The sequence below is a fragment of the Haliotis rubra genome, unplaced genomic scaffold, assembly GCF_003918875.1.
Source record: "Haliotis rubra isolate DU_JTF1 unplaced genomic scaffold, ASM391887v1 Scf580, whole genome shotgun sequence".
Taxonomy (NCBI): Eukaryota; Metazoa; Mollusca; class Gastropoda; order Lepetellida; family Haliotidae; genus Haliotis; species Haliotis rubra.
Window position 1 is genome coordinate 188,408 of NW_025767280.1, and position 25,385 is coordinate 213,792.

Consider the following 25,385-nt stretch of genomic DNA (forward strand, 5'->3'; position numbering starts at 1 on the left):
CTTTTAACAGTTTTCATGTTACATCACAGCGTGTGAGCTTATCGTAGGAGAAAAGTTTGAACTCTTGCAGGTCTCAGATATTCATCCCATCGATGAAACCCTGAAAATGGTTATGATGTTGACAAAGCTAGAAACATAATCTGTTCTAACCAGGATTATAACCTTGAATCACAAGTTTCTGGTGTGACCAAGGGAGACAACTCTTAACAGCAAATATCAGTGCCTCAGCTGAGTAATCCACCCATGCCCTTAAATTACTCTGTTCTCCAAAGAGTGAGTATGTTGGAATGATTCCTGAATACTTTCAACAACATTTCAGCAATACCACTACAGGAGACAGTTGGCTTCACATAATGCTCGGACATTTTAACCACTAGTTATGCCACCGTCACCTGTACTCCAGAATGAAGACAATTTTACAAAAAATGTCATTCTGATTAACCAGGTTTCATTGTAATAGTAAAACTTACACTACGTTTGCTACAATGAAAATACATAGATACACGGACAAACAAGTCCTTTACTTAATCAAACTTCACAGATAATACAAACAAAACTGTACTTGAGATCCTAGATCTCACTACCATTCCATAAAGATGTGAGGAGACCCCATTACAGGTCACATAAGCATGCCCGTCACCTGACCAAGTTGCCAGTTTGAAACTAGATGTCAAAAACTCAAGAAAACATCTTTCGGATTGACTAAAGCTGACTTCTTGTAAGTCAATTCATTGGTCACTCAGAATTCAAGAAAGATTATTCTGACTTGACCCGTCATGGGATATCGTCAGTTCTTTGTGCAGAGGAACTGAGCACTAAGATCTCATTTAATTAAATGCTTGAAGATTAAAGACCTATTAGAATCAAAACATAAATCACATTCTTCTTAATGCTGTGATTTCCATATTGCATAATATTCATTCGTTCTTTTTTACATCTCATACAAAGATATCAAAACTACTAAAGTTATTTCAGAATGTTTAAACTAATTCACACATCAGCTGTGTAATTGATTAACTTTAAACATTTTTAATCTATTTTGGCTGATAATAGGTGTCTTGTAGTGCCTACTGTGAATTGTGCAACCCATCGTCTACTTTCATTAATACACAAGCCTGCTAACTCTAACCTCAACACAATATTTACACTATCAATGTGAGCAAAGCACTAAAATAATGTTCACATCACACAAATAAAATTCATTTACTAAGCACTTTAATAGAAAAATAAGTCAATTTCAGCACACTGTCTGACTGAATGTTTATTAGTGACCGTAAATGTTTGATATTTCTCTTAGCTTGTATTTTTTTTTTATCTGAAACGATACTAAAAAATATCTTTTCTTAAAACAACTGTTTGGTATCGTCTATTATTGCATCATCATCATAATCATCATCAAATACATAAAGAAAATGTTAATGGAAGCGGAATGATATGAAAAGTGAATAAAATGTGAGATGATGTTTCATGATAGCTCAGATACTTCTTTCAAAATTAAGAATTTACTGCTCTCTGACATAGGTCATATATCACTTTGAAAAGAATGATTGTACTGCTCTCTAAGATATGCCACATACTACTCTCAGGACAATACAACTTTTTCTCTGTAAGATTAGTCAGATTTTACTTTCAATAAAATGATTATACTGTATTTAAGAGAGGTCATATGCTAATCTCTGTATAATGAATTTACTGCTCTCTGAGATAGGTCAAATAGTTCTCTCAAAATAACATAATTAGTGCTCTCAATTATTGATAAGAACAATCTGATTGTTCCCTAAAAACATTAAACACATACTAACCAAACTATAGGATACTGGATTATAGAACAATACTAAATCAGTAATAATTCCAGAACTGAAACTGAATGTAAATAACATCTTGCTGGTAAAAAATCTAAAGTAACTCTAAATGAACAAAAGTGAAAAACCAAAACCTTTTTCTTCCTATACTATCAGTAGCTTAGTGGTTGAGTTTGGGTGATGTTTAAATTATAATAAAAACATGATAATGATGAATTAAGCATGGTGAATACAAGGGTAATTACACGTCGGAAAGTTCAAATGGGATACTGCAGGTAGGAGTTTAAGCCACACAGGATATAATGAAGAAATGTCCGTCTCTGAAATAAATGTTTCCTGATGTCTATAAAGAGGCTGAACTCTGTGATAGAAACAAAGCGCTATATGAAGACAGATCACGGCAAACACTGAGACTAACAATACTTACAAGAGCATTCAAATAAATCTGTAAGACAGTACAACACAAGTCTAACACAACACAAGTCAGTTACTACTTCTACATATGTCGGAAACACAAAACGAATCAAGTTGGAAGTTTTCATTCAGTTGATATAGGAGATAGAGATAGGATAGAGGTAGAAGGTGTGGGTGAGTGAGTGAGTTGGGTTTAACACTGCTTTAAACAGTATTTCAGTTATATCACAGCATGTGAGTGAGTGAGTTTAATTTTACGCAGCATGCAGCAATATTCCAGCTATATGGCGGTGGTCTGTAAATAATGGACTCTGGACCAGACAATCCAGTGATCAACAGCATGAGCATCGATCTGCGTAATTGGGAACCGGTGACATGTGTCAACCAAGTCTGCGAGCCTGACCACCCGATCCCGTTAGTCGCCTCTTACAACAAGCATGGGTTACTGAAGATCAATATTCTAACCCGGACCTTCACGAGTCTTTTAACTTAAGAGCATGTCAGCTTGATAAGGGAGTAGAATCTCTCGGACATTTGCCACCCTCATAATGTGGGAGATATGGGATTCAAACCCACAATCAGAGGTGTCTAGCACAGCAAACAGCAGCGCCTTAGACCATGGCACAAAAGTGTAGGATGCAGCCTGACAATAACATAGTATTGTCATGTGACTCAGAAGACTGTCATTATCAAAGCTGTTCACAAAATATTTTCTTACAAACAGTTATAGTCTGTTTGGGTTCAAATGAGAACGACAAATGATGAAATAACTTGACACTGGGATAAGTGCACAAAACATAAATAAGACACATAGTCCTGAAACCTCTGTACCCAACAGGATCTGAAATATGACGTTTTTATGACCGAGGCTGACAAGCTGGCTGTGCTGAGTTGCACCTGAATGTGTGCTGGTGCTGTTCCACCATCCGTTTGTCACCCCTCGGTGTGAAGCATGAAAACAGCACAATATTACATGATGGTTTCTTTAACAACTTTTTCCGCGATCGATCATAAAACATCAAATTTCAGATCCTGTTGGGTACAGAGGTTTCAGGACCATGTGTCTTATTTATGTTTTGTGCACTTATCCCAATTTCAAGTTATTTCATCATTTGTCATTCTTCATTTGAACCCAAACAGACTATAAACATTGTTTAATGTAAAGTCCTCAACACCATAAAAGGTACATTGAGTTAAATGTTTCTGTGTTATTTGATCATCCATTTGACAGCACTGTACTGGAATACAATGACTTGTAATCTGCCAAGTCCAATCCATTCATAAGAAAGATGTACACTTAAAAAACAGGTCTTTGAAGAAAACAACAGAGAAGAAACGGTGAACAACAAGAAATTATAAATTATCCCTCGTGTGTGAATGAATGGTTACTGCATCCACCCACAAAGGACAGATAATAGTCAGTTTGAGAAAGTTATTTTAGATAAGAATCATTGACATTTTCAGACTAAAAATGAAGCAATAAAGTATGAAATGTCTATACTAAAGTGCAGCTTATTTTATAACATCATGAACAATGGACGTCTAAACTGCATATGTGCGAATATAAAAAAATATTAACATGACCATTTTACTCTTTTACGAAATTATCTTATGAAATTTAATTCCATATCTGTCCATGGCAACACAATATTTTTAAGATGTCCTTTTGTCAATCCATAATTACTTCAACACCATGACAAAGACAATAATATAACCATAGAGTACACATACAAACAGAGATCCAATGCTATAAGTATACACACCCTGCTGCCACCAAATGCCGATCTGCTCTGAGGCTGGTAACTCTGTATCGTGAAGCCACTGTTGGTGCTCATGGGAGAGTTAAATGCACTGGACTTCTTACTGTTGAAGTTGGACTTGAGACTACCCGTAGCCAAGTTTCCTGTTGAAAATTGAGACTTTTTAGGAGAAGTTTCAGACATGTTGTAGTCTGTTGCTCAATATGAAAAGTAAACCTAGCTATATGAACCACTTTAATCAATACATACTTGGGCTGAGAGAGTCAACTGGAATATCTGGGATCAATATCCAGCAGATCCTGGCAGGCCTAAGGGATGCAACTATGTAGAGCAGACCACTTGACCACCATATTCCTTCCCTTCATAATGACAACTTCCAGTACTTACAGATAAATGAGTGAGTGAGTTGGGTTTTACACCACTCCTAGTAACTTTCCAGCAATAACACGATGGGGGACACCAGAAAAATGGTTCAGACATTGTACCCATGTGTGGAATCTAACCCAGGCTTTAGGCATGAGAAGCAAATATTTTATCCACTAGGCTACCACACTGCCCCTACTTGCAGAAGAAGAAATCACCTATTGTGTTGTACTACTAACAATGAGTGAGTTTAGTTTTACGCCACTTTTAGCAATATTCCAGCAATATCACAGCCGGAGACACCAGAAAAGGGCTTCACACATTGTACCCATGTGGGGAATCGAACCCGGGTCTTCAGTATGACAAGTGAACACTTTAACCACTCGGCCATCCCACCGCCCCTATTCACAAAGAGTTAAGTACCTGTTTTTGTGAGGGGTGTCTGGAAGAGAGCCTTGACAACAGGGTTGCTGGACTGACGCAGGATGTCAACAATCTCAACAGGAAGGCGATCTCTGTTCTTCTCCAGGAAGCCAGAAGCATCGTATGTCACCTAGTGGAAGAATATACATGTCTTCTATTGAACACAATATATCCTGATTACAGTCATCCAGTGAATGGATCTAACTATACAGGGTTTCTGACAACTAACCAGTCTCAGACAGGGCACCTTGTAATAATGCCATCTAGAATACATTCCATTATTTTCTAGACTCATGTTTTGCACCAACTGATTCATTAACTTTCATGTATGCAAACAGCATGCTTTGTGCTGTTTGCAGTACTGCTTTTCTTCCACATTGCTTACCTGTGGACACACAGCACCAACAGGAAGTCACATGACCAATATTGTAAACTTGTCACAGAGAAGCATACTCAACCACTAAAGTCATAGGTAGTGCTATCGCACAGCTTATACTGCATAGAAATTTGTAGCTGTCATTAGATGTAAAAATATATTTCATCTGCGCTTATGCTAAAAATCCTCATTGGATATTTACAAGCTCTCTTAACACTATTGTGTTTTCACAAAAATGCATGCATACTTGTATGCAATAAAACTTACAGCAATTGGGTTTTCAGCATTATTTGGCATAATTATGCAGATATGCAGCTAATTGTACAATAAGTGTAATATAAGTGGATAATACCTTGCCAGCATAATGCTCAATAGCAAACTTGAGATTGTCAGCCTTTGGTCTTGTGTAGTAGGGGGAGTTGATGTTCTGGTGGAACTTTTCTACAAAGACAACAAGATTACACATAACATGATATTCAAGAGACATACTGAGAAAGGTGTTCATTAAAAACTAGCTGTAGAGTCTGGCATTACCTCATCCAAGGGTGTCCTTTACGAACAAGAGTCCCTCCAAAACCTCTCCCTAAGGTGTTCTGGTCCTTACCAAATACAGTCTGGCAATACCATGCCTGAAGATGATCCTTACCAACCCGAGTCTGGCATTACCTCATCCAAGGGTGTCCTTTACAAACAAGAGTCCCTCCAAAACCTCTCCCTAAGGTGTTCTGGTCCTTACCAAATACAGTCTGGCAATACCATGCCTGAAGATGATCCTTACCAACCCGAGTCTGGCATTACCTCATCCAAGGGTGTCCTTTACAAACAAGAGTCCCTCAAAACCTCTCCCTAAGGTGTTCTGGTCCTTACCAAATACAGTCTGGCAATACCATGCCTGAAGATGATCCTTACCAACCGGAGTCTGGCAATACCTCATCCTAAGGTGTTCCTGACCAATCAGTCTGGCACTACCTCACATAAAGTTGATCCTTACCCACGAGAGTCTGGTCGGAGGACTTGGGGAAGTTGCTCTCTTCATCCAGCAGACACAGGACACCCATGGGCTTCATCAGGAACATGTCCAGGATGGGCCTGTTGTCCACATAGCTCACATCCTTGGCATCAATCCCTTCATTATGATACTCTTGCTGCAACATCCACAGGTCACTTGTCAACATAGTCATCATTGTCACTATGCTTACTATGTTACTTTGCAGGAGGATACAGTCAAATGTAACATAAATCAAATCTAATCAGACACAAGATAAAATCTTTAAAAAGTTTTATGGAATTGTTTTTGGTAGACTGCTGCCAGCAATATTCCAGCTATCAAGGTGGCCTGGGCCCCGTTTCACAAAGCGATCGTAGCGCTACGACAGTCGTAAGTCTATGTTAAAGTATAGGAGTTACGATCATCTTAGAGCAACGATCGCTTTGAGGAACGGGGCCCTGTATATATCAATCTACATGTTGTGATGACCTTTCTACCAATGCAATTATTATTTTGCCAAGTGTTACAGCTATTGCACCTACCATCTCCCAGACAAAGATGTTCTGGTTGAAGTAATACTGTATTTGTTCATTGGCAATGTTGATACAAAGCTGCTCAAAGGAGTTGTGTGTGAAGTTTTCAAACCCGAAGATGTCCAGAAGCCCAATCACCAAGGTATCTTCACTGAAGGAGTTAAAAAGGATTTTTTAAAAGCATATTTAAATGAAAGAAAACTACAAGGCTCTGTAGCTCACCAGTACGTCCTGAAGCTCCATCATCATTTACATCACAGATCAAAACATTTGAATAGTGTTCACACAGTTTATATCCTATGGAGCAAATTGTCAATGACTGAAGTCATATATAGTACTTACTGGTACATAAACTAAAGATATATATATATCAGTTACATTTGGGATAACCATCCTATTTGATGATCAATTCAAATGACACAGTTGTTATGATCACACACATAAGTTCTGCTTCATCAGGTTGGTTGTATTTGAGATGTCATAAATTCTGAATTGTATTACAGGTCAATATTAAGGTCAAAATTTAAAAGCATGTACAAAATGAGAAACATATATTTCCAAGAAACAGATCTAGATACTATGTACTGAATTACAAATGCCTGAACGATTATTACATCATTCCATCATTCCTGCCATGACAACCATGGTCCAAGCATTATAATAAAAGTAATGGCACATTTGCTGAAATTGTATGCACAAAATGCCTGCTTCATTACTACAATAAAGCAAATATATGTACATTCCTGGGTTTTTTAAGGTTGTGAACAGGGTAAAACAATGAACTCACTCCGATCTCTCTGTTTTGGTTGGTCGGAGGAGTGCACTTATCCTGTTGACAATCCAACTGAAGAGGCGGCCATACAGGGCCTTGGCCATGGCATCCCTGGCATTGAAGGCTTCACGCAAGCTGTTGTTGCGAATGATGAGCTCCCCCTTGGCTACCATTGCTGTGGAAGTGAGAGCTTCTTGTATGTCCTCCGAGTTTACTCCAAGAAGCGAGGACACTGGAAGCAAGAAGCTTGATGAATGGACTATAGCAGTAAATATGTCTACTGCAAGAAGGGTAGAATATTAGAAACAAACAACTTGATGAACAAAATAGAGTACATACAATCATACAAGGAAGGAAGTGGTATCCTGCAACAGAATTAGAAGTGAAGTGAAGTGAAATTGGGTTTAACGTCGTGCTTGAATAGAATATTTCCATGACGACAGGCTCATCTAGTGACTGATGACATGAGGTACTAGCCCAGACTTAAGTTTGCATATATGCATGTGTATGTATGTGTAGTGCGGCTGCTTGTACTAGCCCAGACTTAAGCTGGTTTTATAGTGCTAGCCCACTGAGATACCATGCCGCAGTGAAGCATGAATACCCCACTCAGACACATTATACTGACTCCGAGCCGACCAGTCCTTGTTGTACCCATTAATGCCGAGCGCCAGGCAGGGACCAACAAGTACCATATTTTAACGTCTTTTGGTATGACGCGGCCGGGGATCGAACCCGCGACCTTCCGCTCTCCGGGCGGACGCTCTAACCACTACACCACGGAGGCGGTCAACACAGAATTAGAAGACTACAGTAGTTAATATGTAGTTGAAACTTGCTTTTTAATTTTAAATGTTTAGTTGTGATTTTATGATGAGGTCTAAACGTCAGTCTTTTGCTAAAATACTTGTGGCATAATACGATGACCTACCTATGTCAAGCAGACTCCTGTCACTGATGACACAGCAGTCCCCGGTGTGGTCGGACAGCTCTTTCTCCTGGAACTCCATATTGCCGATGTGTAGGATGCCACAGAGTATGGCATACACTGACGACACCTCCTGTCAGGGATATACACATTATTATTAACATGGGACAGATATCATCAACACCACCATCATCATCATCACCACCATCATCATGAACCAACTGAAAAGTACTGTCAGTTCTGACATTTCCAAATTGTCCTTGAAACTATAAAATGCTTAGTTTCAATTTTTCATATTACCTAAACAACAAACATGTATAATATGGAACACGTTTTTATGGATAACAACTTCTATATTTCGTGAGTGCGACATCATCACCACCATCGATACAGATTCTTGTACCGTTGTCAAGCAAGACAACTTCATCATGAAATATAGAAGTTGTTATCCATCAAAACGTCCTTGAAACTCCAAAATGTACGTCTCAAGTATTCTAAAATGCTATTTTCTTTGTTCAAACAAGTTAAACAAACATGTAGTAGCAAGTGTTATAACCTAAAAAAGAGACAGGTGAGTGGGATATTATAAACTGTACCTCTTTCTGGAAACCAATCACATCAAAGCATGTCTGGATGGCCTTGAACTTGACCCGGTGTACTGACAATGAGGCTATGTCAGGAGGAGCACTTGTGTACTCCTGGAGGTACCTAAAACACACAACACACATGTATATTAAAGCAAATACAAAATCTTAACACTTTCTAATATTTTCTTCCAAAGATACTGAGGCACAGCTAAATGGCCCACAGATAAATTTATCAAAGTATAAAAGGAGAAATAGACAGTAAGAGTGAAAATCTAGCTTCGATAGGAGCTGCCCATGATAGAGACTTACTTGTAAACTTTGCTCTTCTTCAAGTGGAACTTGTCGTTGTCACTGGAGATAAGGCCATCATGGACGTAGTAGAAGATGTGGAAACTTTGCTCTCCTCTGGAGTACACACAAGCATCAACTTCAAACTCTACACCAATCACACACTGCTTGGAGATACAGTGGAAACCTGATAAGTAACATTTCAAGGGACTCGCCAAAATTGTTTACTTATCAGGTATTTAACTTATCCAAACTTATAAAACCTGCAAATGACAACCATATGCATGTATATGTATACTGCAGAATAACAGACAACATTTGTAAGTAATATGGCCTTCAGTTGTCAGTGTACGTCGTAATGTCACCTGCATGACGCCAGCAAGCTGTAAGTAGGATGTTTGTTTAACTGGAGACTGACACATGCCCCTCATGTCGGATTATGTGGGATCGCTAATTTAGTTATCCGTCTCTTTTGTTAAGTAATTCACTTCCAGGGACCGTGAGAAGAAGTTTAGTTAAGCGGTATTGTTTACTTATCCGAGTTTAGTTAACCGGACTCTAATAGTGATAATTAATGAAGAAATTTGCCGGGACCAAAGAATAGTGTTTACTTATCCTGTCTGTTTAGTTAAGCGGTCTTTACTTAGGCGGTTTCCACTGTATTGATGTTTTAAGATGCTTTACAAAACACATGCATTATCTAGCTTTAACACAGCCTGGAAATTATGTTTCTGGAAGATGTTTCATAGTTACTGACAGTAAAGAATGGGAATACATCACCCAAATGACCAAGAATACAATGAACATTAAGTTCTACAGGACCAGTATTCTTATTCAGTACCCCTATGTTCCAGGGAAGGTCATCTTGGTTGTAAGGTAATACTCACTTTGCTTGATGAATGACACGAGACTTCTCTAACAGGTATTCAGTGATTTTGGCTGAAATAAACAAACAAAGCATCAATACTGAAGTCGTGCTCTCCTCATTTTATGAAATAAGATCTCATAACCAAGTACAGCTGTTTAATCTGCCAGTGGGCAACTAATAGAAATCATTCGTCTGGTCTGGACATGAAAGTTTCATATGACATCATTTACTTGTGACATCATTATGGATCCTAATCACATTATGCATTCCCTTTGGAATCCACTTCCTAATCAGCCAATCTCTGACAAAGCTTCTAAGTTCTTCTTACAAGTATGATAAGTATTCCGGCAAGCACATCTGATTTCTCAGTCACAAAATTAAATTAATCACAATGTTCAAAGGACAAAATATAAATTCCCTGTATTTGTATAGTTTATGCATCCTGTCATTTCTAAACATCATGACATCAACACGAGAGATCTGATTTTAATTAGATTAGTTTTGTATGTGCACCCACCTCCCATGACAGTCCCGTGAGCTGTGAAGAACATCTCAAGGTACTTCCCGAACCGACTGGAGTTGTCGTTGATGACTGTTTTGGCATTACCGAAGGCTTCCATCAAAGGATTGACTTGCAGGATCCTCTCTTCTAACGTTCTATTGGGTGCCTAAGTGAGTAAATATAGATTGTAAGTAGACAGAGCAAAATATTCCACTTAATTGCATATTTTGTAAACGTGGAAATAAAAAACTACCAAATATGGAGACATTTGATGTCAATATATGCAGCCAAGTAAATATCAGGTCTTTTGAAATTGTCATCCATCTAAATACTTGGTCCACTATTAACAGGAACTAAGCCTGTGCCTATTTGCAGTCATAGCAAGTTTGATAGAGTCTTCAAAACTCAGATTATATTATTCAGACAAATCTAGCAATTATGAGTCTCATAATCACACAGAGTGTCAATTTCAAGGCATACAGATCTTGGCACCAGACCAAGCAAAATAGTTCTTCTTAAATAAAGGCAGGAAATGAATATATATTGAAATGACTTAACCACCATCTTACCTTGCCTAGCTGGGTGAGCTGCTGGACCAGGAGGTTGGCACTCTCTGTCTTGCCAGCACCAGACTCCCCGCTGATCACAATACACTGCAGAACACAGACATCATCGTCTTTACCACATCTTGGACAAGTACATATATGTTACTCTCATAAAAGGTGTTGCCAGTGCTACATTATATTCTGTAGAGGTGAGGTGAAATTGGGTTTAACGGCGGCTTGAGAATATTTGCTCATAGTACATGTGCATGCATGTGTATGTGTATGTGCGGCTGTTTGTACTAGCCCAAGACTTAAGCTGGTTTTATAGTGCTAGCCCACTGAGATACCATGCTGCAGTGAAGCATGAATACCCCACTCAGACACATTATACTGACTAGTCGACCAGGCCTTGTTGTACCCATTAATGCCAGCCAGGCAGGGACCAACAAGTACAATATTTTTCTTTTGGTATGACGGCCGGGGATTGAGTGAGCTCACCAGGCGGGCGCTCTTAATATTTAGTCTATATTCTCTAGAACTACACAGAGTCTTCAATGAGTGAGTGGGTAAATATTTAACGTCACATCAGCAATATCTCAGCCATATCATGACGAAAACAATTTATACAAGTAAAAGTGAAAACATTTGGAAGATTAAAACCTGTCGACGATGGACAGTAAAAATACTAGAGAATACTTCAATGAATGAGAGTGAGTGAGTTGTGTGTAATGCTACTTTGAACAGTTTTCCAGTCATATGATGGCATGATCAAACTGATGTGGGAGGGGAGCCCACACCTAGTAATATAATCGGGCAAATCTGTGACTGAAACCATGATCATGAAGTTCCTGGCAAACCAAGGGAGGCAACCCTGCACAGCGATAAGTGGTGAATTAGACAACGGACAGTCATGCAGAGATGCCAACCCTATTTGGGGCCTAAGTGTAATACTAGAGGTCAAAAAGTGTAATTTGGACCTAAAAAGTGTAATACTTGTCTGCCGATCGCTTCAACATGGTACACGTTTTCACGAAAGGAAGATTCTAGACCGAAACACATGTGACCAATCATTATGAATCTCCATACATCGAAAATTGTTGGTCATGTGACTCAACATACTTTAATTCCTTGCAAGTTAATTGGAATGAGTGCGATGCTAAGAGTAAGCGATTCCTATCGGTGCAAGGCCATTTCTGCACCCCTGCACCTGTGCGTTACGAAACACTTCCCTGTGAAAATTTATCCACTTAACTGATTTTCGAAAAACAAGTAGAAAAGCGTAATTTTCGCAGATTAAGTGTAATGGCGTAATTTAATGTTCAAAATCGTAATAATTACGCCTAAAGCGTAAGGGGTGGCATCTCTGAGTCATGCCATCCCATTGCCAGTGGATAAAACACTGCTGAACTCACCTGGTTGTGTTTATTATGCATCATCATCTGGAAGGACTGGTCGGCGACAGCGAAGATGTGGGGAGGCAAGCTGTCCTTCGGAGCATTCATGTACTTCTTAGAGTACTGCAACACAGGAACCATACAGCAACAATGTACAAGCAGATAAAGGTCACTATTATGATGATTATACAGAAAAAACGTTACCATAGTGAACTGTATACAGAGCAGATAAGGAGCCATACCCTTAAGAATCACACATGCAAACAAAATGGCTACCACTAGCAGACGCCTTAAGCACAGCTACCCACCTCATCAGAATATATCGTCATGAATGTGAAGGGGTTGACCGCCAACAAGATGTCCCCAATGTAGGTGTAGATGAGATTCTGGCTGTACCTGTTGAATAGCTGGGACACAATCACCTCCTGAAATATAATATACAAATATGAACAAACAACATTCAATACTAATATCTTGAATGAAAGCGAAACAGCAACAAAATGATTTCCACAAAACCAATCAGAAAGATCCAAATCTGCCAGAATGAAAGCCTCACTGATTGTATGCTGTTTTATGGCAATCAGCAATATTTTAGCTTTTAATCAATCTGCTCATACAACATATATGGGGTCCTTGAGACGTTTCAGACACAGGATCAATATGATTAGAAAACATGAACCAACTTTCTTTATCAATGTAAAAAAGAACAAACAATATACTTGTTATGAATATTGATATTTACATTCAATCCCCATCAATTCAACAAAAAGTTGATTGTTATTATTGTGAATATATCTCAATGCTTACATCATCCAGTGTTTCGAGAGATGCGAGATCATCTGCTGTCTGTACCCCATCCCGTCTAGACTTGCTCGCCGTGACTTCATACGGCCATGTTTGGTTGTAATGTCCGGTTCGTGGATGGTCCGCTCCATCTCTGATGTCAACTGTATCAGTTTCTCCTTGCACTGAAACATCAACCAACATCATCCATAGCTTCCAGTACCAGTTCCTGGCTTTCAAGACAGGAGGTATGCTTGGTAAAGCATTATCACAAAATCAGGATATACTGATCATTATTCTTTAATATAGAAGCTGAAACAATCAGCTGCTGTCACAGAGAGTAGAGAAAAGTAAGTAGAGAATTACTGTTGATCCTATTACAAATCAGACTCTCATAGTATGAATTATACATTACTCTTTCATGATATAAAACAATTGTATTATTCTCCTGCAGTTGGTAAATGTTGAGGTCACTCAGATAAAGCAGGGGCGGTGGGGTAGCCTAGTGGTTAAAGCGTTGGCTCGTCACGCCAAAGACCCAGGTTCGAATTTCCCACATGGGTACAATGAGTGAAGCCCATTTCTGGTGTCCCCCGCCGTGATATTGCTGGAATATTGCTAAAAGCGGCGTAAAACCAAAACTCAGTCAGATAAAGCACTAATCAATAAAGTACTTTCTAAAATATTTAAGAGTCTTTACACAATGGGTTGTTTGATCAAGATCACAACATTCTGGTCCTAAGCAAATCTTTCAAAAAGTTTTATGGTAGATATGTAGAGGATGTTCTTCAAATTTCAACAGTCACAACAATTATGATATGACTCCCTATTTCACTAATTTCACGCTTACTTTGTAGGTGAAGAATTGACTTGCCACTGCATGTGTTTATGACAGGTGCTTATACCTATACACTTACCTTTTCACAAACACCTGGCATCATCATTAATGATGGTGGTTCAGAAATGCATACTCAGACATAGTCAGAATCGTACAATTGATTCTCATTTTAACAGATTTCTTATTATTTAGGGATATTCTTAGGTTTGTCACTTTTATTTCCTTCAATTTCTTACTCTTAAACCATAACTCTGATGAACACCAACCTCAGTAGGGTCTTCTGGCAGGTCTTCTATGAATGGATGGTTCAGGAGACCTTCTGTGAATGGTCTTTCCTCAAAATCTTTAATCAGGCATCTGTAGAGTAAAACATACATAGAACTATGACAGTGTGTATGCGTCAGGGCTTGACACAGCTTTTCACATTATTCAATCCAGTTGGACAACCTGATGAGGGAGGAAAGCAAAAAATGACATGTAGTTAAAAATGTATACCAAGGATCACTATATATCATACACACAGGCGCACGACACGCACGCACGCACACACACACACGATCAACAATGGTCATTACAACAGCAGTTAACAGTACATACTGACCACCAATTATCATCATAAAAAAGATAGGTACCCAGTGATTAATCAAGGGTAATAATCACAGATTATCTGGAATTCACCCCCAGGACCAGTGGACCTGGCAAGAACAGGATACAAATTGCTAGCTGTGGCACCTTAGCAAGTCATTGAGCCTACCTTAATCAAATTCTGACATTTAAAACATATTAATGAGTGAGTTTAGTCTTACGCCGCTTTTAGCAATATTCCAGCAATATCACAGCGGGGGACACCAGAATGCTGGATGAGCTGACTGACTGTATGTTATTGTATCCCAAACACATATATTGGTACTCATGATGTCAGTCATTGCGTTGTTCATTCTAGACGCAATTATTTACAGACTGCTATCATATAAGTAGAATAGTAGTGAGTGAGGAATTAAACACACACTTGTTCCATGTGTCCCTCTTTATTTATAATGTGGGGCGGTGGGGTAGTCTAGTGGTTAAAGTGTTGGCTTGTCACGCCGAAGACCCGGGTTCGATTCCTCACATGGGTACAATGTGTGAAGCCCATTTCTGGTGTCCCCCGCCATGATATTGCTGGAATATTGCTAAAAGCGGCGTAAAACCAAACTCAGTCAGTCAGTCAGTCATTTATAATGTAAACACTATGTTATAACTACTTATAACAACGCACCTACAGACACATAAAACCCTGTTCAATCAATTTAACACAATACAATATTTTTCTGCCAATACTTAATCACAAGTAAAGGTAACTTAGTAATCTGCTGACATCAGTTCTATACCCAAATCAATACAAAAATACATTTCTATTTCAAGTCAAAAGCTTACTTTTTAACAAAATCTTTTAAGTTTTGTGACCAGAGATCAGGCTGCTTGAATGTAGGTGGCGGTGACCTGGAACAGACAAAGATGCAATATACAACGTATCTCACATCATATATGACAGACAGGGTGCAATAAACAAATTATCTCACGTCATTATGATAGGGTTAAATATATGAGGTGAGGTGAGGTGAGGTGAAATTGGGTTTTACATCGTGCTTGAGAATATTTCGCTCATATGACGATGTGCATGCGTGTGTATGTGTATGTGCGGCTGCTTGTACTAGCCCAGACTTAAGTTGGTTTATAGTGCTAGCCCACTGAGATACCATGCCGCAGTGAAGCATGAATACCCCACTCAGACAGATTATACTCACTCCAAGCCCACCAGTCCTTATTGTACCCATTAATGCCGAGAGCCAGACAGGGACCAACAAGTACCATATTTTAACGTCTTTTGGTATGACGCGTGTTGCATAATGATTACTCCCTAAGAGTCTGTACACAATGACTGGTCCATGGGCAGCGTGCGTCTGTGTAGGCCAAGGCAAAACCAACATGGAATAAAGTGTTCTTCTCCCACCACAGTTTCATGTTATCTGAGTCTTCCTAGGACATCTCCAGACATGACATATAACTTAACATGGTGTCAGAAGTGAGTAAGCCTGACAAACTTTACAAATTGTTATGCATTACTGACTGAATATCTTTTGATTGGAAGAGCCGAGACGCACGTGGTTCAGTGTCACCTAATTTCGATAGTGGAGAGCATGCGATGTTTTGTGTGACGATATTGAATCTGTGACTAACGGAGTTTCTGTGAATCGGATTATATTGCTAGTCGTGAGTAATATATGGACAAGCGAAACTACTGCTACTACTACTCAATCATGGCTGATGAAAGTGGAAATATTCCTTCACCACAAGTGATACACGCATTCTATGAACATTCCTTTGCCTCCTAAGCTTGATCTGAAGGGCGATTTGACGAGAAATTTCATAAAGTTCAAACGAATGTGGGGAAACTATGAGCTTGCTTCTCGAACAAAGACAGATTCTGATGAATGCAGATCAGCTACACTGTTAACTTGTATTGGTTCTGAGACTCTAGACATATTGGATGGGTTGCAGTTCGACAGTGAAATTGATAGGAGGAAAGTCGAGAAAATATTGGACAAACTAGAAGCTTACTGCATTGGCGAGACCAATGAAACATGGGAACGGTTCAATTTCAACAAACGGAATCAAGAACACTTTGAATCTGTTGATACTTATGTAGAACACTTAGGACTCTCGCTAAAACATGCAATTATGGAACGCTTGAAGATAGTCTCATCAGGGATCGAATGGTGATGGGCATTTGTGATAACTCCACTCGCAAGAGACTGCTGCAGTCTTCGAACCTATCACTGAAAGATTGTATTGACATCTGTAGGTCCCATGAGAGAGCAGCTGCTAGACTAAAATCTCTATCAAACACTGAGGATGTGCAAGCTATCAGTAAAACTAGAGGTTACAAAAAAAACCCAAAGGAAAGGAAACTAAACCTGGATTGACTACCAGAGGTGATCAGTCTCTACAGTGCAAATTTTGTGGACGCAGTCATGTGTTCGGCAGGAAGGAATGTCCAGCATGGGGAAGAATTTGCAACAAATGTAAACGACCAAATCATTTTGCTTATGTGTGCCAGTCGAGTCAAGCCAATGTTCAACTACTGAGTGATGAAGATACTGAGGATGAATATATTTTATCAGTGGATGTTGAAAATGTGAACAGTGTTCAATTACATGGTGAAAGTCAACAGTATTTACGGAAGATTTTTGCTGTCCTCCTCATCAAGGAAACTGAGGTCAAATTTCAGTTAGATTGTGGATCTACTGTCAATGTGTTGCCAGAGACTATCTACGCTAATGTGTTTCAGGATCCCCACCTGGAAAAGTTGGAAACACAGGTCAATACTACTCTTCGAATGTACAATGGAGTGAAATCTCAAACTGTTGGCAAGTGTGAAGTGACTGTCAAAAATCCCAGGAATCAGGGTGAATACACCATTGAATTCTTGATAACGAGGGACAGAGGCTCACCACCAATACTTGGTGCAATAGCTGTTCAACAAATGCAGCTAATCACTGTGAACTTTGAGAACATTTTCCAGATCTCAGGTAGTGGAGAGTGATATGAACTTCAGGTGGGATGAGCAAGTTCATGGCAAGTGTTTGGAAAAAATCAAACATATTCTGTCTGAACCACCTGTACTGAAGTACTTTGACAATGACGCCGAGACAAGCCTTCAGTGTGATGCATCACAAAATGGACTGGGTGTTTGTCTGATCCAAAATGGTCAGCCTGTAGCATATGCATCTCGATCTTTGACCAACACTGAGAAACAATATGCTCAGATAGAGAAAGAAATGTTGGCGATTGTCTTTGGCATGGAACGATTTGAACAGTATGTCTCACGGACGGAAGGTCGCCGTGGAATCGGACCACAAGCCATTGGAGTCAATACTGCATAAAAGTCTGTTGTGTGCTCGGCGTCTCCAACGCATGATGTTACGACTTCAGAAGTACGATTTTGAGGTCATCTACAAGAGGGGATCTCAAATGTTCTTTGCTGACACTCTGAGTAGAGCATATCTTCCACATGTGAAACATACTGAGACTGATGACGGAGATGTGTTTGCTGTTGATGTTCGATGTCAGACAGCGTTTGACGTTGAATCCATCAACATGGTTGAGTATGTGCCAATATCTGAGGAACGAATTGACCAGTTACAAAAAGCAACTGTGGAAGACAAATCAATGACGATACTGAAGGATCTGATTCAGGACGGCTGGCCAACGTCGTCAGATGATGTGCCATGGTGTGCCAGGGTCTTTTTCCCCTTTCGCGATGAGCTCTCTGTTCAAAACGGCATAGTGTTCAAGGGTGAACGTGTTGTTGTGCCAGTCAGTATCCGCCCTGGCATCATGGAAAGAATTCACTACAGTCACTTGGGGATACAAGGTTGTATCAGAAGAGCCAGAGAGTCTGTGTATTGGCCCAATATGGCCGCTGACCTCACAGATTTCATCAGCAAGTGTGATACTTGCAATACGCTGCAACAGGATCAAAGACGAGAGCCATTGGTCAGTCATGAAATACCTAGTCGTCCATGGGAGAAACTAGGGTGTGATCTTTTTGAGTTTGATCAAAAAGATTTTTTGATCACTGTTGACTACTACTCGGACTATTTTGAGGTTGACAGACTGCATGATAAAAGGGCACCTGAAATCATTAAAAAGTTGAAATCCCATTTGGCGAGGCATGGACTTCCCAATCAGATTGTGTCAGACAATGGACCTCCCTTTAATTCTGAAGCTTTCCATACATTTGCAACAGAGTACGAAAGTTTGATCATATCACTTCATCACCCAGGTACCCACAGTCGAATGGGAAAGTGGAGAGTGCTGTGAAGATCGCCAAGAGACTCATGAGTAAGTCTCAGCATGCACAGTCAGACCCTTTCTGGCCCTATTGGACTTAAGAAATGTGCCGACTGACGGTGTAGGCAGCTCGCCAGTTCAAAGGTTGTTTGGGCAGAACGAGAACGAAGCTACCAACGCCAAGTCGATTGCTGCAGCCGAAAACTATTGAAAACGCCCCTGCCGCACTTTCAAGCAAGAGGTCCAAACAAGCTTACTACTACAATCGCGTGCAGCTGAACTTTCAGAACTGAGAGATGGAGATGTAGTTCGGGTGAAGCCATTCAGTCGTGACAAAAGAAATGGAAGAAAGCTGTTGTAGAACAGCAAGTGGATGTACGATCGTGATGACATAACGCATGACAGAAGATGGAAGATCTCTTCGAGAAATAGATGCCATCTAAGAAAATCTCAAGAAGCTGCCCCTGAGACTAAAGATGTCGAACTGGATTTGGAAGAGCAGAGAATGGATGAAAGGTCAATGAAAGAGTTTCAGTCAACTGTGAACTCTCCTGGTAACACTCCTGTGAAAACCCCTGTGAAAACTCCTGTGAAAATTTTGAAAACTCCTGTAGACTTTGATGTGAACACTCCTGTGAACACTCCTAGGATCATGGACAGTTCTGTTCATGGCACAGCACCTGGTCATGAGATCAGAACGAGGAGAGGCAGGGTGGTCAGACCACCACCCCGATACAGGGACTTTGTGCCTTAAAAAGAAAAAAAGGGAGGAAGATATGACATGTGGTCCTGCTTATCAGCAAGGACTTTTAATTTCTCAAGAAAGAGATATAGACTTTAATTTGTTCATTTTAACTTGTTTAGCATTTGTTTAAATTGTTTGCTGGGATAGTGTGTTAATTGCTATCTTTACTTTTCTAAAGAAAGGGAGATGTTGCATAATGATTACTCCCTAAGAGTCTGTACACAATGACTGGTCCATGGGCAGCGTGCGTCTGTGTAGGCCAAGGCAAAACCAACATGGAATAAAGTGTTCGTCTCCCACCACAGTTTCATGTTATCTGAGTCTTCCTAGGACATCTCCAGACATGACATATAACTTAACAACGCGGTCGGGTGATCGAACCCGCGACCTTCCACTCTCCGGGCGGACGCTCTAACCACTACACCACGGAGGCGGTCGTTAAATATATGACAAGTGCTACAGAAAACTATTTAAAAAAAAATACACATCCGTCTCGGTCACTAGTGGTCACCAGCTCCTGTAATAATCTACATCGTCCACAAAAAAAACAGTGTTATTTCTGTACTTATCAACATCATCTAAAACCAAACAACAATATTAATTCATGATCTGTGACATTTATACATTAAGTAGCAAATATTTCTAAAGAAAAATAATAGATTTTCATTAAATGTCAAACACATGAGCTTGAAATTGCATTATTACTACTCACACGGAGAATATAGGTACTTGACAAACCATAAATATCGCTGATCACAGCATACACACAAGCTTATCACAAACACAACCATAACTGCATTCCGTCATGTTAAACTGTCAGGCAACATTCGCAAAAATGTACACAATTTCAACTGTAGCATACAAAGCTAAACCTGAAATACGTAAATCAAAACCTGAAAGCACAAAAACACTGATCATAAGTGAATAAATCGACAAAATATGTACGAAAATTCGAGAACTATAAACCCAAAACACCACCTACTTTGATAAATCATGTCAACATGACCTGTCCGAGGAACATGTAACCAAACTCTGCTTCAAGTGACAGAAATCTGACATTACCCGTAGTCATAAAACAAACCTGCATAGATCTACCTCGGACTTCCTTCTTCAGTCACACACAATGTATCGTGTCACGTCAGATCGGGCTAATCTGCGATCACCAGCACAGAGAAGGCCTGAACATGATTTGCACCCACAGAGTACAACTATAACATGTATCTGATAAGACAACCGGTTAGTGGGTTGTGTCACACCCACCCACATATCTATCGGAGATTTCTCAGGTGTGTGCAACTTATTTATGTATTTGATAGATATGTCATGTCAAGAAAATTGTGATTCAAGGAAAAGAATAAAGTTCGAAATGATAAATCATCAGATGCCATTAAATATGCCAAAATTGTACATGTGAGCATTTTTGATTATACATGGTTTTCTTTATTTTGTACATGATTACATGACAATCTTGGCCAGATGAATACATGCGATTCTTTTCTTCCTTGTTCAAGAGCAGATAGTATTCTATTTTACGATTTTATTATAGTTGATTTGAGCACATTTTCTCAAACTCTTGAACAAAACTTAAAGAAAGGAAAAAGAAAGAAAGAAAAAAGTAAAAATATTTAAATATACTGTGAAACAAGAAAAACATATCTTTTCAACATTTAGTAAAAACCATATAAAGAATTACTAATGATTATCATTAGCAATTTTCAGGATAAGTTTAAAGGGTCTTACATCTTATAAAAGTTAATATCAATTTGTTATTCAGTGAAACAGAACCTCCACTGCAAACCAACTTCAGACACGTCCCAGCGCTTGACTACACAAAAACGCTCTCCCAAAACACAGTAACTCAAGAGGTCCCAGCCATTTATCTTTTACTGCACACAACTAGGAAGTGATTCTATTCTAATCAATAACCTACATATATACCGCAGTAGCATGACACAACCATAAAATATATACCCCTGGCCTCTTATCAGCTCAAGAGTATGTTTAGAGGTGGGTAATAAGATTGTATAACAAATGACCTTCAATCTGACTGGTCACAAAATGACAGAATATTATTAGACTCAATCTGATTGGTTCAAAAATACTGTTAGTTTAGTTCTGAATGCTAATATATGGACTTTTCAACATGTATTAATATACTTAAGATTTTATAGGAATATTGTGAATGTCCAGATGCTGGAGGAATCTGATTGTTGGAGAAGTAGGATAAAAAGGATGTGATTTGAGCATGTTAAGCTTCATTACAAGCATAAATAAACCAAAGTAAACATGTTATCCTCCAAGTTCACGAGTTAGTACAGTATCCTTATCATAATTTGAGTAATATCACTTTCTTAATTAGCATATTTTGTATTTTTTAAATTTGATGGTATTTAATATAGTATAGTGAGTAATGTGGGGTTATTTTTATGTTTTTAGTAATATTCCAGCAATTTCACATTGGGAGACACCAGAAATGGGCTTCATATATAACAATATATAAAATTATGCAGTATCATAATTTTACTCAATAAATAAACAACTTAATCATATGCCAAGACCATTCGCTTGGTAAGGTAATGGGAGTAATTTATCTTTACCACCCAATCCTAAAATGGCTTGTGTGTCAGCTACTATGGGAAATATTCAATATAAGTATTGTCAGGGAAGGACCACACCTAGATACCACCAGCAATTTGGACCAAACCATGGACACAAATATATAAGCTCTTACATTAACAGACTGACGAGGCACACTGGCCAAGCTTTTCACATGTCAATGTTTCACAATGTTTTAACTATGTATAATCACATTTCATACATTCATGGCAATCCACCTTATTTTCATTTTACATTGCACAATGTTGTTTGAGTGACAGACTAATTCTTAGTCTCTGAATCTATATAATTTTGATAGAAACAAACAATTCCTTTTAAAGTCAAAAAGAGCCACAGATAAAAGGGAGATTCCTGAGCTTGCTTCATATAGGGCTTCAGCATTGCAGAAAGGGCTAGTCACAAGGGAAAATACTTTGGTTCAGGGTTTGAGACAGACTATTTGAGTGAGTTTAGTTGGAAATGATAAATGCTAAGTCTGTTTTAATGAACACATTTAATATGCTAACAGTAAAAACTGTTATGTAATGTACAGATACTTATAACCTTTATATCAGTATATCACTTTATGTGTATGAACCATTCGATCAGTCATATACACCATGATTGTATTAAACATCAATGTATTAAAACATTCCTAGTCTTATCTACTTCAGTCTGGAGTCACCAAACATGGCATACTTAAAGACACATCCTCATTTGATCTCCTCGTAAAGTGCCTGCAGTAACCAGAAACTATATAAAATGCATTTTTTTTCTGTTATATTATAAAAGTTAAGTCATAGTGTGGTTTGATTTTGATCAGGGAAGCTGTTCTTTCCCTGATAACTTAAACAATTGAGTGATCAGACATAATGATAGTTTTTAATTAAAAGGATTAATTGTAAACTGATAAAACTCCATAAATCCTCATGTGTCTCCAGAAGCCTGATGTATTTACTTCTGTCGGAGGAGACCTCGTCTTCTTGATGCACGGCGAGGACAGACACTATATACAATAACTTTGATCATTTATTTGTTGAAAAGTTCACACTTTCCTTTCAGATGTTTTGTATCTGTATCTTCAGTTTGGAATCAATTCAAGAAAGGAGAAGTCAGACAAATATAACAAGAGGATAAAAAACTGTTCTTTTTAGCTCTCATGGGATAAAAATCATTAACCGAAAAAAGAGAAGAAAAACTCAAAGCTTGGTCTCCAGAGAAACACTATTATTCAGTATCAATTCAAGATGTCTCAAATATATTTAGTAGTAATTGTTGTTTGCATAGAGGATATGCAAGAAGTGAAATGAGACAAAATGAGACCAAACAATGTTATTATGTGAACTTCATGGATTTGTTCAAATCACAAGTGAAGACACTTGGCAAAGGAAGCAGCAGAGGAAATTGCACATACTTGCTATGATTCTAATTCAAGCCACATATTGTTTTGTTCCAAGTTTTGGATTCTGGAAATAAGCCAGAGTGAAAACTGAAATGTATTCAAGGGAAATAACTGCTGAACATTTAAAATTAATATGTGTCAAGTATTTCACCTGTAACTTTATCCTGCTGATGCTAATGTGAAAACACTTTCTAGATCGACATAGTTGTCCATATGAATCTGCAGATGGAATTTGAATACAATAAAACCCTGATAATCTGACCCAAAAAAATATTGACTTTTTAATAATAAATGTTTAGAAAAATACAAAGGAAATTACTTAAAAAACAATTTATTGAAATATAAATCTGCTTATGCTGATGATTTCACAAGCAGATGTTTGTCCCGATTAACAGGGGCAAGCACCCACAACACGTCCTTATCGGAAGAACAGTTCCTATCACCTGAACAAGCTGGATATCGGAAGGGTTTTCGTACAAGTGATAACATATATATTATAAATGTCTTGATTGAAAAATATCTTTTATTACACAAATCCCGTTTTTACTGTGCATTTATAGACTTAAAGTCAGCATTCGACTCGGTGTGTCGAGATAGTCTCTTGTTCAAACTTTGGACAGGGAACGTTAAAGGTAGAATATTTAGGATTCTAAAGAATATGTATGAAGATGTCAAAGCTTGTATATCTCTTAATGATGGGTATACTCCATTCTTTGAGTGTTCATCAGGTGTTCGCCAAGGCTGCCAGTTGTCTCCCTTTCTGTTTTCTTTTTTTATTAACGACATTGTCGATTTCATGGGTTCAGATGGTCAGCGATGTGTCAACTTAGGTGTCATAGAGTTCTTTATTTTGCTTTTTGTGGATGATATCGCTCTATTCGATATGACTGTCAACGGGTTACAGAAACGTCTAGATAAACTACTTTTATATTGTAATAGATGGAAACTTAAAATAAACACTGACAAAAGTAAGATAATTGTGTTCAGGAAGGCCGGGCGACTTCGCAAATATGAACGTTTCAGTTTAGCTGGTTCACCTCTTGACATTGTACCCACTTATAAATATCTTGGTATTCATTTGTCATCATCTGGAAGCTGGTTTGTAACCCAAAAGATTTTGTCGCAGCAAGCTTTGAAAGCTTTGTTTTCTTTAAAAAGTGGAATCCATATCTTTACTAATTTGCCATTAGATGTGCTATTAAAACTTTTCGATGTTAAGATATTACCTATATTGATGTATGCTACGGAAATTTGGGGTTTCCATCCTTCTCAAGATATTCTTAATGTACATGATAAATTCTTAAAGGAAATATTGCATCTTCCAAGACGGTTGATTCAACAGAATGACAATATAATGCTTATCTTTATCAATATAGACTAGCAGAAATTGGAATACCTTGTTGGGCGTTACAAGTAAAACAGCTATTAGACAAATATGGTTTTGGATATGTATGGAAAAACCAACTAGACTTAGACCTTTCATCTTTTATTGGAACCTTTAGAAATAGATGTATTGAAATAGATACACAAACTTGGTTTACACGTTTTCATTCCTATCCTAAACTGAATTTATATTGTGACATTAAACTTTCTTTTGAGAGAGAGGTGTATTTAACTTGTCTGGATGTACCAGCTTATCGTAA

General features: G+C 38.5%; 1 protein-coding gene across 1 annotated transcript in view; it reads right to left on the bottom strand.

The window, feature by feature from the left end:
* Positions 1-25,385, bottom strand: part of LOC124254747 (myosin-IIIa-like) — a 128,306-nt gene that overhangs the window by 7,590 nt on the left and 95,331 nt on the right. Inside the window, 19 exon segments of the mRNA XM_046688589.1 lie at positions 2,230-2,247; positions 3,980-4,119; positions 4,763-4,892; positions 5,491-5,579; positions 6,130-6,283; positions 6,669-6,810; positions 7,447-7,663; positions 8,363-8,492; positions 8,956-9,067; positions 9,256-9,351; positions 10,122-10,173; positions 10,620-10,770; positions 11,174-11,257; positions 12,562-12,666; positions 12,852-12,968; positions 13,351-13,404; positions 13,407-13,511; positions 14,431-14,521; positions 15,581-15,646. Coding sequence (XP_046544545.1) covers positions 2,230-2,247; positions 3,980-4,119; positions 4,763-4,892; positions 5,491-5,579; positions 6,130-6,283; positions 6,669-6,810; positions 7,447-7,663; positions 8,363-8,492; positions 8,956-9,067; positions 9,256-9,351; positions 10,122-10,173; positions 10,620-10,770; positions 11,174-11,257; positions 12,562-12,666; positions 12,852-12,968; positions 13,351-13,404; positions 13,407-13,511; positions 14,431-14,521; positions 15,581-15,646 — 2,053 coding nt within the window.